The sequence below is a fragment of the Chelonus insularis genome, unplaced genomic scaffold (assembly GCF_013357705.1).
Source record: "Chelonus insularis isolate UGA/USDA-ARS -01 unplaced genomic scaffold, ASM1335770v1 contig_3_pilon, whole genome shotgun sequence".
Lineage (NCBI taxonomy): Eukaryota > Metazoa > Arthropoda > Insecta > Hymenoptera > Braconidae > Chelonus > Chelonus insularis.
The window spans coordinates 1,577,386-1,592,894 of record NW_023276556.1 but is presented as its reverse complement, the minus strand read 5'-3'; the positions used below and the strand labels follow the sequence as shown (position 1 = coordinate 1,592,894).

Below are 15,509 nucleotides of genomic sequence, written 5' to 3'. Positions count from 1 at the left end.
GCCATTAATAAACTTATATTGAATTGAAATAAAATAAACTATGGATTTGAAAAGAAAAATTAATTATCTGTCGAATACAGATAATGAATTCAAATAAAAAATGTAAACACATTTTGATGTATTTTTTACTAAAAATTATAATTAATACTACCTATGTTTTTTATTGTAAAACTATAAATAAATACTGAAATATAAAGTAGACGTGACAAATAGATGATCATAATGTGTTATTGGGTTTAAAACTTATTAAATCATAATGATAATATCATTTTTTACAAATTGATTATTGACCGATTGTTAAGTGATTTCCAAAAATAAGCACATTCAAAATTGATTATTATACGATAACAAATTAAAAATTAATCATTATCTTGGAGTCATTATCCCTAAAACACATGAATACGAAAATTCAGTAAACGCTGTAATTAATTTTGCAATTTTCTAAAACTAAAAAAAATATACAAAAATTATAAAACAAAATTTATTTTCGTCTTAGTTTTGCTCTTAAAGACGGCTCTTTAAGTGTAACTGGTGCTTTTCGTCTCTTAGGTCGATGTGAAAGTTTTATGCTGGTGTTGCTATTATCTGAATCACTTTGTGGTTCTAAGCATTCTCTAAATTCATTGGATGTTCGACGATTTTCATCTAATTTTTCAAGCACAACTTTTGCAGATCTAGGATCTTTCTTTTTAAAAATTTTTTTCTTAAGTACTATATTTTTTCCTGGAGTATTTGAATATTCAGAGTCACTGGAGGATAGCTCACGAGGTCTTCGATTACGTTTTTTCAATACTACTTCTGTAGAGTTTGAATCTTCAGTACTTTGATTATTTTCTTCAGGTGAATCGGTAGAATCTAAACCTGACATTCGCATCGATTCTTGAATCATTGGAATAAACACTGAATTATTAGGTTGCATTGGTGATAACCTGAAATTTTCTGAAGATAATCTATTATTTGATAACATTTCAGCATTTGGTGGTACAATTTTAATTGTTGTAGTAATTTCTGGTTCTGGTTCAGGAGGTTTTAGTTGAACAAGTGGTCTTTCGAGTTGAGGAAGTTGTAATTCATTTAAATCGAAGGCTAATCCATTAGACACTGGATTTGGTTTCTTAATAAAACACATGGTAAAATCATCATCATCTATTGTGACAGGCCTACCTCTAGAAACAGTTACATTTGCCGAACGAGATACTATGTCGGGTTCAGAATGTTCATCATCTGTTTTTTTGTTTATCGTTTTTAAATACGTTTTGTACTCATTCATATTAAAAACTCGACAAACTTCACCATCGTCGTCGTCACTAATTTCTTCATTAGGAGTTTTATTTCCTAAACTTTTTTTTTGAGCTGTCGCTTCTACATTTTTTTCAAGTTGAATTGACTTTTCAAAGAGCCATCCTTCATATTCTGTATGCCTAACGGTGTTTTCTAAGAGTGAAGTAGAGTTTGATTCTGTTGCTCGTGAATCATGAAGCCAACTGGGTCCTTCAAGAGGATCATCAATATTATTACTTGTGTTTTCTTTTTTATTTTTCCTAGGATGTCGATGGAACGTTAATGTCACATCAGATTCATCATCATCAATGTTTTGGAATGATTTTATTATAGACGCTGTTTTTTCTACGGAAATTTCGGCATTCATTTTATCATCAGATTTATTATCTAATTCATTCGTGGAATTTAATTCATGATTCGTTTCATTATTATCAAGCGATGCTAGTAATTCATTACCAGAATCGGAATTGCCAGTTGATTGTAGAAAAGTTCGGACATTAACACTCTGTGAATTTTGTAGTAATTTGGATACGTCATGTAGTGCTACAGTGGGATTTCTGATTGTTTCATTAAAGTTCCCACTAAACCTTGATTCAAAACTCTCTGATCGAGATGAATTTGATGATCTCCTTCGAGAATATTTACTTGATGATCTTTTACTTCTTTGTCTTAATAAGCTCTCACGTTCATCATCAGTTGGAGTAACAATAATCCTTTCAGGTAAAAGTCTTTCAGCTCGCCTGTGAGTAAATCTACTTTCCTGATTGATCGCAACCGGTGTTGTTTGTATTGTTGAACGCACTGGACTACTTTCTGGAGTAACTTCTTCATCAATATCACTTAAATTTGGTGAAATTTGAACTCCTGGCATATTTATTCTACTCAAATTAATTACTGGTTTAGTTATTGTGTGGCCACTAACCATTGGTTGAACGACTCCTCGTGCAGGAGATTTCGTTGTAACTGATTGACGTTTGGAGTCAGATGTGGATATTGAATATCTTGGAGAACTTACCGGACGCTTATCAGTTATTTGTTGACATACGGATACTATACTTGATGTATTCTCCGTTATAGCTGTCATCAGTTGATACATTACTTTTAAATTTTCCTTTGAGGTACGTTCTATTTGCTTACAGATCTCTTTAAATCTATTAAGACATACTTCTTGCTCTTGAACTTTACTCTCTAAAGCAACACATTGTTTAAAATATTCTTGTTTCTCTTGTTTTTCCTTTGACAAAGCTGTTGCTAAATTATTATTATTCGCTTTAATTTTCTCGTACACTGAATAAAAATTTAATTGATTAAAATTTAATTTCTTACATAAAAAATGAATACAAAATTATTCTTACATGCGTTTCGTGATGCAGCTGGTCGAGGTTTTCTTTTTAATTGATTTCTTAGCTTCCAAACTCCAGGTCTTCTAATTATACCAAATTTCTTGATGTATGGCATTTTGACAAATTTTCGTACAATTCTAAAAAATATTTTTTCAACATTAAAATAATGTAAATTGAATGTTGCATATTTTTCTATTACACATAAATGAATTACTTACTGCGATTTAGAAAAAATGCTATGTTAATTGAAATATTTCACAGAATGGAAAAAAATTATTATGTACTTAAATAGTTCATTTTTTTATTTAATTAATATACAATTCGTTTAATTGGAACAAATCAAATAACCCAATATTAATGTTTTAAACATCTAATAAATTGATTTTCAAATATTTATATGTACAATTAGCTGCTAGTTTCATCAAATCATTCTGTTGCTGAATACACCTAATTTACACACTTACTAGTACTTATTGGTGACTCTGGCTTTATTTTTAATTTATTACAACCGTTTTATGGGTTTTAATTATTGCCACAAAAGGAAAATTACACAGAATATTCCGGAACCAACATGTACATAATGACGCTTGTGATTATTTCAGTTCGATAGTAGAAAAAAGATAGAAAATAGTAATGCCGAATATAAAAAATTACTGTCTGATAGATTAGGTTAGTAAAATTGATTATAACGCCACCATATGGTAAAATTAAGAAACTCGATCAGTGCTGCCAACTACTGAGCAGACACGTTTGAATGTAGTGGAGAACAAAGCTGGATACAACGCGTAGAATTTTTTTGTTTGTTTTTTCACTTATTTTATTTGATTAAATGTTAAATAAATTTTTCTTATAAGTAAAATGATAAATATATATATTTAAAGTTACCAAAAACGTTCTAAAAGTTAAATTAATTGACGTGACAATATTAAATGCGATGAAATTATTTTCATAAATCCAAAGTAATTCAATTACATTTCTAGATTTTCTTTATGAATGAATACTGTTGATAATTATTGTTATATACAAATTGATTCCAATTCTATCTAGAAAAACATGAATGGAGTTAAAACTTGCAAATGCAATCAATTGAAAACTGAATTCTAAGAAAAACAGTTGATACTCAGTGATTTTTGAGTTTGATTTCCCAGAATTTACAGGGATTCATTATATCGTGTACCGTAGATTTATCATTTGTTTGATGTTTTTAGCTGCAAATGGTAAGTTGAAGTAAAGTATATTTATTAATTAAAAAAAATTAAAATATATCGTTGTCAATATATCGAAGTACTTATGTGCATAAATGTACATAGATTGACCACAACAAACATTTACATTCAGTTATTTTTAATAGTCCTTTTTTCTCTTATTTGGAACTATTAATTACTCATGTGTTAAAATGTTTCTACATGTAATTTTGTTTTGGAGTATTGGAGTCTAGCTGGCGCTATTCACCTTTTATTTTATCCAGATTCATTCAGTAAAGTGTTATTGTTTAGTTAAGACATTGAACTTTTATAGTTAACATTTATCATGATTTGTCTGTCTACCAAACAGTTCAGTACACCTCAAATCAACGTCAGTAATGGTCATGAGTTGTTAGGAGTGTTACATTCCAATTAAAGTAATCAGTATTTATTATTACAAAGTTCTTTCTAAGTGAAACTAAAATTATAATTATGACAGACATTCTACTTATTATGAAGATTAAAAAAAAATAATTGTTAAAATGAAATCAAGGTTTTGAAAGAAATGGAATTATTTTTTATCAATGATACATACAAATAGTAACCAAGTACTTAAATGAACCTTTCAGTTTTCATTATCAAAATTAACCCATGATAAATTGTACAATTTGAATAAAAATTGAAATTATCAACAACAATGATGAATGTTCGCAAAAAAATTTGGCCAAAAACCATTGCTGATGGATTGTCAATGTTTTTCATATTGACTATTATTCCATTAATTTATTGGTTTGAGTTATGGGTTGTGCTCCCAAATTTATATGAACCTGGAGCTGTGGCTTACATGATTCACTTTGTTATTGGAAACTTCATCATGATAAACATTGTGGGAAATCTAACCTACACTATATTGATTGATACAAGCACTAGACCTCTGATAATGTCAATAAGTAAAGCCAAAGCAAAAGAAGGCTGGAGATTTTGTGCATCATGTGAAGCAGTATCTCCACCACGATCATGGCACTGTCAGACCTGTGGAGTTTGTATTTTAAAACGTGATCATCATTGTATCTTCACTGGATGCTGTATAGGACATTTTAATCATCGATATTTTCTTATGTTTGTGTTTTATCTATTTCTTGCCACAGCCTATGCTTTTTATTACAATAATAAATTCATCTGGAGCAGGATTTCATTTGAATTTCCATTGTCAATCATCAAAATAATTTTTCCCCTAGCAATTTTTGTCTTTGGATTTGACGACTCTTGGGATCAATTTTATCTGATGCTCTACATCGTATCTGTTGTTGGCATGTGTTTTACTGGTGCATTACTAGTTTATCACTTATTACTGGTATTTTCTGGCCATGTTGCTCACGAGAAAGATAAAAAAATTAATAAATATGATATGGGATGGAAACAAAATATTAAAGAAGCTCTAGGAGAAAAATGGTACATAGTTTGGCTATTTCCTTACATAAAATCAGATCTACTTCATAATGGGTTGAATTGGAATGTTTCACCATTGTGGAAAGATAGTGCAAAAAATAGATAACGGTCAAATCTTGGAATAGATTGTAATGTTGAGTTTATAAATTTTATATGTGTCAAAAATGTAAATATAAAATATGCTGCTGTAAATGAAAAAATAAGTTTCAAATTAAAGTATTTTTATAAAATTATAAAATAAAGCTGTTAAGACTTGATTCAAGTATTTCTTTAAAATAGTATAATCAGTTTGTTGAACTGAATCTGTACGATAGAAAATAAGTTTTTGGACCACGGGCTAATTGACATCATTTACTAATTCTTCATAAATGTACGTTAGATGTTTGTTAATTCACAAAAATATTTTTGTTTGTTGATGAAAAAAAGAATTTGATGAAAATAATATTGAGTGTGATAAGTTTCAAATGTTTGTACATTAATGTTAAATATTTTGTCATTTTATTAAATTTACTATAATACAATTTATATAAGACAAAGTTGTATAAATTTTTACTTTCAATTTAAGTATTGATTCTACATAAAGAAGTATAGGTCCATATTTCCTTATTCTTCTATTTGTAATGTTGATTTTAGTTTCTCCCGTAAAACAATATGTACATTTTTTCCGAGATTTAAGTTTTGTATTTATATTATAGTGAATTATTTTGTTTCATAGCAACATTCAAAAACTATTCAAATATTCCTAGTTAAAAAATCAATGCTAATATGATTTATTCATGACTTATAGTCCCCTATTAATTTAATTTTACTGGTAAAAGACTGCAGTTTATCCAACCAATTATTAACTTCTAATATCACCGAGCGTTTAATTTTTGTTGTAATTGCTTTTCCAAGTTTTCCGGCTACAAGTTTTCGCTTTTTAAAGCATAAATTTTACAAACTTTTCTATTATGAATTTTGTAACAATTTTACCAGCATGACAATTTATTTTGTTATTGATTACTAAGCAATAAAAGATAATTTTTCAAAGGTATAATTTTGTTGGAATATGAACGACATGAACTTTCGGTCCTTGACCCCAAAAAAGATATTTATAAATATGACATGAATAAAAAATCAACAAGATTTAATCTATTATTTACTTAAAGCTGTTCTTATGGATTAGATATTTTCGGATCTTGGTATAAAACATATCGTTTACTGACATGACTGTCTTGATTAATAAAACAAGTATTTTGATTCATGCTTTTTAATAACCATTGATTGAAGTATTCTAAAAATTTTAGGATAGCGCAAATAAAATTTTAATGAAAACTTTTTACATAGTATGGTTATTTTTATACCAATAACTTGGAGTTCAATCATTTTTACTTCTTCGAATGTATCTACAAAGTAATAATTACTAAGAGCTTCACTAAGCCCTTCGTATTTATATTAAATATTCACTAGGTGGTACATTAAAGTGACATACAGAAATAAAAACTTTATTAATAATGAAAAATTTTGAAAGAGGCTATTCTGGATCAATATTATTGAATCTAACTTTAATATTAGTTTGCTGATATTAAATTAATGATACATGAAAAAATGTATGAATTTTTTGACTGCTTTAATTTATTTATAAAATTTGCAAAGTATGTAATTTATTAACTTCCTTTCTAATTAATTTAAAATGATATTCTGCTGGTTTATCGGGACAGCATCGAATGGTAAATATTTAAGTTTGACCTAGAAATATAAAGCCATGATCCGGATTTATTTGAAAAATTTTCGTGTCCATTTCCGAGCTTTCAATACTTTTTTTTGACAAATTTATTTGAGATTGATATAAATCTCTTTCTCGATAATATTCTTCAATATCTTCAACATCATATTTTAACTTACTTCCATAAGACTAATTTGACAGATGATCTGAGATCTGTAAATTGAGTTATAAATTCCAATTCAATTACTCTAACTCCATAATATTTACAATCACTTGTATTTATAATTTTAAAATACATCTTTCTTGTTTAAAAATTCAATTTCATGCCGGAAACAAACATCAAAATCAAGTATGTAGGTCGAGTAAACAATACTTGATGGCATTGTAAAACTAGAATCTGTCCTGGAAAGTTTTTTATTTTACCGTTGATTTATTTGACTTGTCAATGTCGTCCATGATGCTTGGAGCAATTTTTACTTCAGGTTTTATTGGTTCTGATAACTCTATCAGAGGTAATTTATCTAATACCACTGTCTCCATAAAACCTTTACCAGCTGAATTAATCATTCAATTATTGTATGTATTCTTTGCAATAGATAATCGCCCATGAGTTTTATAATTCTATTTATTATATATTATTTTGATCTAAAAACTTCTGATAATTTTTTAACATCTTTAATATTTAAGAATGATCGTTTTTAATTATTTCATTCAATTTTTTAACAAAGCTTTCAATGTAATAAATATTGTGATTCAATTTTGTGGGCCATTCGGTGGGCAGTGAGATCGAAAAGGTTTTCGTTGATAATAATAATTTGATCGCGGTGTGTAATCAGGATTTTCTAGAATTTCTATTGCTGAAGTTTCCCAATTAGGTCGTGGTACAACTGGAGGATAGCATATCTGCGTTAATTCTACTGCATCACATGGTAAATTTCGTACGAGACAAGCATCAGGAGAAGTAGATGTACTTGGATAATTAAAATTTTTTGAAAATTCTAATTTATGTGGGAAAGATGAAAGTTGAACATGCTGTTGAGATACTGATGGCTTTTTAGAAACGCAACAGGGGTTACAAGAGTTACTATTACAGCACATTCCTGGACAAGGTCCTAGAGGACATCCAAATGGTGGGCATGATATATTGCACTCCTCTGGTTCTGGTTTTCTACATTTCGAATTATGAAAAATTATGTATACATTGTGATAATGCATTGATGGTGAAAGAAAAATATTAGACTTACAGACGTTCTATTTCAGCAATTAATTGGCTCATATCTTCAAGATAATTTCGATTTTTTTCGTAGTTATAATTTTGTTTTGCCATTTTTAGTTATTCGTTCTGTATAATATTTATAAAATGTTAATATTTAATAAATTATTACTCAAAATTTAGATATAACCAATATATTTATGACGTTAATTTACAGTTTCAGAATGATATACAGCAGTTATTCTTTTTTTTTCTATAGATAATATTTAAAAAATTAATATAAACAAAAATAGCTGACTAGAATTATTTTTTTTATTCATTACAATTTTTATCATTACAAACAACCGGATTATCCAATATTCTATTATCCATTGAATAAAAACAATTATTTAAGTTAGGCGCATAATTAAATTTTCTTGCAAAATATTTAATCCCACCAATAATTCTAGGTTTTATCATCTGATAAACTCCTTGAAAGTTGGATAAGTTGTTTGGATTAATTAGTTCATTATTAAGATTATAGGAATTTGGATGCTTATTATCATTTAAATCAGAATTTAAATTTCTTTGACCATCGTTACAATGATTTCCTGATATTTTTATCTCCTGCGTATTTGGTGGATTCCCTTGACACTGATGACGATGAGAATTTATATCACATGGCATAGAATTAGATCTTATCAATTGATAGCCACTTTGATAGTCATAGGGACCAGCAGTTTGCCCTTGTACTTGATAAACTTGAGCCATGAAAGAATTCCTTCTTGAATCGTCATAAATATTTTTTTGAGCGGGCAAAATTAGTTGATACTCCTTCCCATCAATTGATAATAAATTCCCATCCATCATATTCTTTGGAGGAACATAATGATAATTTTCAGTAGATAATTCATCCTTTCTTCTGGGATATTCTCTGAAAGGCTCATTGAAATTTTTCATATGCAAATTTGGTGGCGGTGGAGGATTATTTGAATTCCTTCTATTTTCCAACCCGTTCGCTCGTGGTTCTTTCTTCACCTCTTCATCATTTTCTGTTGGTTGTTGGTGAAAGCGGAAATTTTTCATCAGCTCATCCTCAGGATCTTGAATACCATTCAATACCAACCTTTTGTCAGTTTTGTTTAAATTCGCTAAATATTCATATCCTTCATGATTTCTTCGATTTTTTAACTCCTCCATAGCTTTCTTTATTGACTCGTCATCTTGAAGTCCATTGTTTCGTTTAAAATCTGTCTTATTATTTTTCTCAGGACCTTCATCACTATAATTTTGAGGAAAATGATCATGAGGAATATTAGTATTAACATTAATAAAATTATTCATATCATAACATTGTTTTGAATCATTATTTATAATGTAATTATTAGGCCAGACTGGAAAATTTTGTTGTGGTTGGGCAAAATGTTGCATTGAATTATACATATTATTATCATAAGGTACCTCCTGATGTTGTCGGATCGAATAATTTTGATAATTAGCAACACAGTGATGACAATTACAATATTGTTGACCATCAGTTGTTCTGGTCATCATATTTTGCCCCATAAGTTGTTGAGCATTTGGATAAAAATGATGATTAATATTTTGTAGACCATTTTTACTGCTGAAGGGATGTAATTCTTCATTTCTCAACTCCACGTGTTTTTGTTCGTCATTGAATCTCACATTTTTATTATTTTTCTGTTTTGGATTTTTCATAGTTGATTGATTCATTTTCTCGAAAGTGGCATAAGAAATTCGAGGAGGAGTTATATGAGCCATCCATTCAGGCTTTTCATCTTCTTCATTTTTAGTGATTCTTCTCCTTACTGGCAGTATCTCTTCTTCTATTTCTTCTTCTGGTTCTTCTAATTGTTGTAAGTACATCAATTGTCTTTTCTGTTCATTCAAAAGTGCATCAAATTGACGTTTCATTATATCTTCTTTAACTCCTTGCTGTCTCATTTTTGCAATTAATAATTCTTGATCATGAATCATAGCTGGCGTAAACTGATAAATTTTTTCCTTAGGTTTTTTTATTTGAGTCGCTAATCTTCTTGGCGGATACCCATCATTCTGAATTTGTTGAGATTTTTGATGGATTATTTGATTATTTTTGATATGATTATCATATACATTATTCTGTAAATTTGTAGAATAGTTTGGTTTATTATAAAAATGCAAATTTTCTGGATGCGGACTGATTATATTACTTTGATTCAACATTGGATTCATCATCTGATTTTGAAAATAAGCCATCGATTCATTTAGATTTTGATCAACTGGTCTTTGAACATTATAAATACTTGAATAGGCATCATTGATATAATTTTGCTGAGGAAAATTACATCTTGTCGAAATATTTTCTTCAGGACTTTTAATTTGTGGAGTTATTTGATCCTGTGGAAATGAAGAAATTTTTCTTACTTGTGAAGATTCAGTTTTTTTCTTTTCTGTCATGTGTTTTAATCTATGAAGAAGAGCATTACGGCCTCCAACTGGTTGCTTCTCACATTCAACTTCTTTTATAATTTTATCAATTTTTTTGTCAGTCTCTTGAACTTGTGGAAATTCTGAAACTGTTTGTTTTTTTTCAACTTTAAAATCATCATCAGCATTTGATGGACCTGGATTTATTATAAGAGAAGTAGTGACTTGAGGTCCTTTTACATGAGAAGCTCGCGGAATGGGAACAAAAGGTCTATGAGGTTGTGTCTCAGCAGAGCGTAGGTATGAAGATGGAATTATGACTTCAGGACGTGTTTGACGGCATTCAGGATGTGATAAATGATGTTGATTATTCAAAAAGATTGCATTTGAGGGAGGAAAATGGTTAAGTAAGCCATCACCTGTACCATGAATAATTTCATGGCTCAGTAATTGTTGTTTTGGATGTTCTGGTCTTTGGAAACTAGATGGAAATATTTCAGCTCTTGGAGAACATTGTATTCGTTTTATTTCTTCAGCAGGAAAGCTTTTTAATCTTGATGATGTAGACGAACAAAATTCCGCTGATCGATCTCTTGTAGTAAACTTGGTTTTGGGAGTAGCCAACTTTTTTTCTTTCGACTGTGATTTAATTGGAGAGTTGTCATGTTGGATTGCTTTTTCTGCATATTGAATAGCATGGCTTGACTTGGGACGTGAATTGAAAACACCAGGGATTTTATTGGGAACTTTCTGCTTACGATTTGTTTCAGCCAAGATGGGTCTTAAATAAAATTAAACAAATAAATATAGCCAATAGAAAAATGATTAATATAATTTTTTAAATCATACATGTAATGTATTTATTATTGAAAACAATTTCTTTTTAAATAAGATTAATATTAATTATTTCAACTAGTTAATTTTTTTCTTATTTTTACATACTTTTTATGCATACTTTTTATCTTATCCAAAATGGATATGCAGGTAATTTAAAATTTTTTTATAATGAATTCATTGCTCTTGATAAAAATACGCTTTTGACAAATTTTGGTCGTGTAGCTGAAGCATTGAAAAGCAATTAACGACAGAGAATAAAACTGAATGCGATTTGATGTCAACAGCGTTGCCATGACAAATTTTCATTCAACAATACAATTATATGTTTATCATGCTTACATAACTAAGTTACATCTCTGAAGTATGTTTAAAATCACATTAAAACTCTTTAATTTATTTTTTAAAAATTTGTTATAACAAGAAAAGTTGTTAACTGGAATATTACTGAACGTTCCTTATAAATAGACAACAATAAATAACAATTTATTTTTAAGTGGAGATAAGTAAATTTCTCTTATACTTAAAGATAAACTTATTTATAATTATTTGAGAATTAATAATAGATTCCATTTCAATTATAATTAAACAATACAAAAACTCGGACCATTCGGAGGTTGAGCAGGTATAGACCTTCTGTTCATACGACAAGCATGTTCTTCCAAACGTTGAGAAGCAATATTAATATTATCAACATTCTTACTCCAAAGACGTTCTGCTGCTGCACTAGCGCGTGGCCAAATTCTCGGGTGTACATTATGACTAGAGAAATAAATAGTTTATTTAATAATAATTTCAGTGATGAAAAAGGAGAAATATCAAAAAATTGACAACAAAACTTACGTGTCAACAAATTCACTCCACATACATGCTTCTCCACCAAGCATTAATTTTTTATCTTTTTCTGATCCTTCAAAGTCCATAGGATCACAGTAATAATATTTTTTCCAATCACCACCACCTGCTACATGATCCAGGTACCAGCAGGCTGATAGAAGAGCAGGATGACCTGCTTTGGTTACTTTAGATAATTTATCAGACCATAGTCCTGTCCATATATGCACAACTGTGTCTGGTGTTAGCTCTACTCCATTATCAAACACCTAAAATACTCAGATCTTTAGATAAAGTCTATCGAAGACGATAATTACTATATAAATTTAAACTAATATTACGTACTTCTTGCCAAACAACCGAACTTATGTTACGACTAGCTGGAATCTTAAGTAATTCTGCTATATAAGCGCTTTCCAATCGAGTAAAATCACTTCCCATATTGTGTTGTTCCATGTACGAAAGTACCTCTGGGTTACTTCCCCAACAATCAAATGGAACTTCGTCTCCTCCTAAATGTATATATTGATCTCTAAACAGGTTCATTGCTTCAGTTAAAAAGTTCCTTAAAAATGGCCAAATCAATGGATTTGATGGATTGATAGGACCCAGGCGGCCATCAGGAAAACCATTGGAATCTATAAAAAATTATATATAAAAAAGAGGTTTGATATCAAAATTGATTGAACGGAATTTATTCTCACCAAAGCATGTCGTTAAAAGTTCAGGATGAGATAGTCCCCAAGATGATACATGCCCTGGAGAATCGAATTCAGGCATCACACGAATTCCTCGTAACCTTGCATGCTCGATTACCATTTTAACATCATTCAAAGAATAAACCATGGAAGGGTGGTAAGAACCTTTCTCAGAAAGTTCTGGATATATTAAACTTTCATATGGAAAACTATTGTCGTCGATGATGTGCCAGTGAAAGACATTGAGTTTATTATATGACATAGCATCTAAAGTTGAAAGAATGTCAGGAACTGGAAAGAAATGTCGTGACGTATCCAATAGCAAGCCACGATGTGGTAACATAGGTTCATCATGGATTGTTTGATTCTTTACAGCCAACTGGAATATATTTAATAAATTTCGTTTAGTATTTTTTCCCTTCTTTTATGATGATTGACTGTTCATAAAAAATTTTTTACTTTCTTTCCACTGCCAGACGCTACTAAAAGTTGAGAAAACGTTTCAAGTCCACGAAGTGCTCCCCATATTGAGGGGGAATGAAGATAAGCAATTTTACCAGTTACATTCAATTCATCTGAAAAATTTTTCAATAAATTAATTATAAAACATAAACTGTATTTATAAAAACAAGCTGATCAATTGATTGGAAATTGTGTTGAAATATTAGATAATCATAATTGTATGCATGAGAAAAAATTTAATCAATAGCGATATGAAAGTTTATATAATCAGTAAAAATAGTAATAGATAAATTTAGTCAAAGATTTAATTTTTATCTTGAATATGAGCCAAAAATGATTTTATCAACGTTTTCTTATTTATTTATTGGCAACAAATAATATTTTATTAAATGTTCTGATTGATTGAATCGTTTTAAATAAAATAAAAGAAAACTTACATTTTTCATCCATATATAAATAAGGCATCTTTTCACATGTTCCTGTTACATGAATTTGAAGACTTGTAAGCATCCCTATGAAATTTTGATTATTTTGATGCAAGATATTTCGTTCTTTTAGTATCAATTTTCGACCTATTTTAGCTTCCTCTTCAATTATCATGCTGTATCTCACTTTGGCTTTCTCCAAAATATCACAGATAATATTAGTCTAGAATAAAATTAATAAAATGAATAATGATTTCGCAATTATTATTTTAAAATTTGATTCAATTTTATCGTCTTTATTTTTAGAATTCTGATTATCATAACTATTGAAGCCTTACCTCAATATTAAAATATGAAGGTTGTAGAAGTAGAAATCCATCCCCAATAATTCGCCTATTAGGCATAGGCCAAGGTTCACCCTGGGTAGGCTCAACCCAACGTCCAGGGCTAGCATGAAAATCTGATCTTACTGAGCATACTGATAAAGATAAAAATATTAAATAAATTATACTGAAGGGATCACCCCACATTTTTGTATTCAACTAAATAAAATGAAATGAAATAAACTCGACACAAAACTTAAAAGTGAAAGTCTTCTTTAAGTTAATAAGAAATGATGTCTGTCACGCGAAGGCACATCATCGACTAACATTCCCCTTATTGTCAGTAGATTTGAAACTAGAGTTGTCTGTGTTATCATGTTAAACTTGGAGGGCACTGGTCAAGTGGGAATAACTTTGAATAAATATATCAATCACTTAAATCGATGATGATAATAACATCAGCCGGCAAATCATCTATTGTTGGATTTTTTTAATCCACATAAAATTTCGAATGATAAAAAAAATTGGAAAAAAATTTGTTGATAAGTATATTGAGAATTCTTCAAAGAAATTATTAAATAGTTGTATTTTTATTATTCAATAAATTTATTTAATCTTTAAAGTTCATAAATAATTATTTATATTGACAGTAATACTTATACGTTATTATTATTTTATTAATTATAAAAATATATGACAAATTAATAATTAAAAATTGTCTATAATATTTATTAATAATTACTATTAATATTGAATAGTTTATAAATGTGTAAATAATTTTTATTATTTTCTTACAGACAGCAGCACTTGTTCTTTTTCTTACAATTTCCTAAAATTAAAAAATTACGAGAAAAATTAATTAAATTGCGTTTATAAAAGTTATCGTTAATAAACTAAGTGAATAACAATGAATAGAATTGAGGGTAATATCAATGATAAACGATTTATTTTTTTCAATGAGGGGTGAGTTACCCCTAGATGCTATTACGGTACTGCTCGGTGACTCGTAGCTTCATTGATTGCAACGTCGTACACCAGGACATTAGACGCCATCGTATTTCTGATGGTAAGAGAGGGGAATAAACGAACAAAGCATGCGCTTATCAAAATGAAAGCGACAATGACAGAACGATATAGTAAGCTGGGAAAGAAGAAAAATCTACGCGCGTGAATATGCGCATGCGGTCCTTCAAATTTAACATCCATTCACTCTTGTTTTTTTTCTTTTTTTTTTTTACGCGGAAACGCGGTCGATCATAGAGGTATGAACAAGCAGTTTAGCTATCGATTTTGATATTAGCCGGATACTTTGATACCCTTTTATTTGTACAGAAGAAATTATTTAAATC

General features: G+C 29.2%; 5 protein-coding genes across 7 annotated transcripts; 1 reads left to right on the top strand and 4 right to left on the bottom strand.

Moving 5' to 3' along the window:
• Positions 1-210: 210 nt before the first annotated feature.
• On the bottom strand, positions 211-3,278 carry LOC118068547 (uncharacterized). Of its 2 annotated transcripts, none has more exons than XM_035086021.1 (3): positions 2,843-3,278; positions 2,637-2,761; positions 211-2,568 (listed from the first exon to the last, which is right to left on the bottom strand). In XM_035086021.1, the coding sequence occupies exons 2-3, from the start codon at positions 2,737-2,739 to the stop codon at positions 482-484; spliced, it is 2,190 nt and encodes a 729-aa protein (XP_034941912.1). In that variant the 5' UTR covers positions 2,740-2,761; positions 2,843-3,278; the 3' UTR covers positions 211-481. The 2 variants fall into 2 exon arrangements, with proteins under 2 accessions (XP_034941912.1, XP_034941914.1); XM_035086023.1 differs by having other exon boundaries at positions 3,089-3,278.
• Positions 3,279-3,953: 675 nt separating this feature from the next.
• On the top strand, positions 3,954-5,698 carry LOC118068581 (probable palmitoyltransferase ZDHHC24). Its single transcript, XM_035086070.1, has one exon. It carries the CDS (start codon positions 4,506-4,508, stop codon positions 5,361-5,363), a length of 858 nt encoding a protein of 285 aa, XP_034941961.1. The 5' UTR covers positions 3,954-4,505; the 3' UTR covers positions 5,364-5,698.
• Positions 5,699-7,185: 1,487 nt separating this feature from the next.
• Positions 7,186-8,359, bottom strand: LOC118068467 (uncharacterized). The gene is made up of 2 exons (XM_035085887.1): positions 8,207-8,359; positions 7,186-8,130 (listed from the first exon to the last, which is right to left on the bottom strand). Exons 1-2 carry the CDS (start codon positions 8,287-8,289, stop codon positions 7,716-7,718), a joined length of 498 nt encoding a protein of 165 aa, XP_034941778.1. The 5' UTR covers positions 8,290-8,359; the 3' UTR covers positions 7,186-7,715.
• A 121-nt stretch (positions 8,360-8,480) lies between these two features.
• On the bottom strand, positions 8,481-11,662 carry LOC118068501 (protein PFC0760c-like). Of its 2 annotated transcripts, XM_035085950.1 has the most exons (3): positions 11,527-11,662; positions 10,582-11,365; positions 8,481-10,296 (listed from the first exon to the last, which is right to left on the bottom strand). In XM_035085950.1, exons 1-3 carry the CDS (start codon positions 11,535-11,537, stop codon positions 8,488-8,490), a joined length of 2,604 nt encoding a protein of 867 aa, XP_034941841.1. In that variant the 5' UTR covers positions 11,538-11,662; the 3' UTR covers positions 8,481-8,487. The 2 variants fall into 2 exon arrangements, with proteins under 2 accessions (XP_034941841.1, XP_034941840.1); XM_035085949.1 differs by having other exon boundaries at positions 8,481-11,365.
• Positions 11,539-14,511, bottom strand: LOC118068502 (beta-hexosaminidase subunit beta-like). Its single transcript, XM_035085951.1, has 7 exons — positions 14,176-14,511; positions 13,850-14,060; positions 13,410-13,525; positions 12,957-13,329; positions 12,598-12,890; positions 12,262-12,521; positions 11,539-12,180 (listed from the first exon to the last, which is right to left on the bottom strand). Exons 1-7 carry the CDS (start codon positions 14,365-14,367, stop codon positions 12,003-12,005), a joined length of 1,623 nt encoding a protein of 540 aa, XP_034941842.1. The 5' UTR covers positions 14,368-14,511; the 3' UTR covers positions 11,539-12,002.
• Between the last annotated feature and the right edge of the window lie 998 nt (positions 14,512-15,509).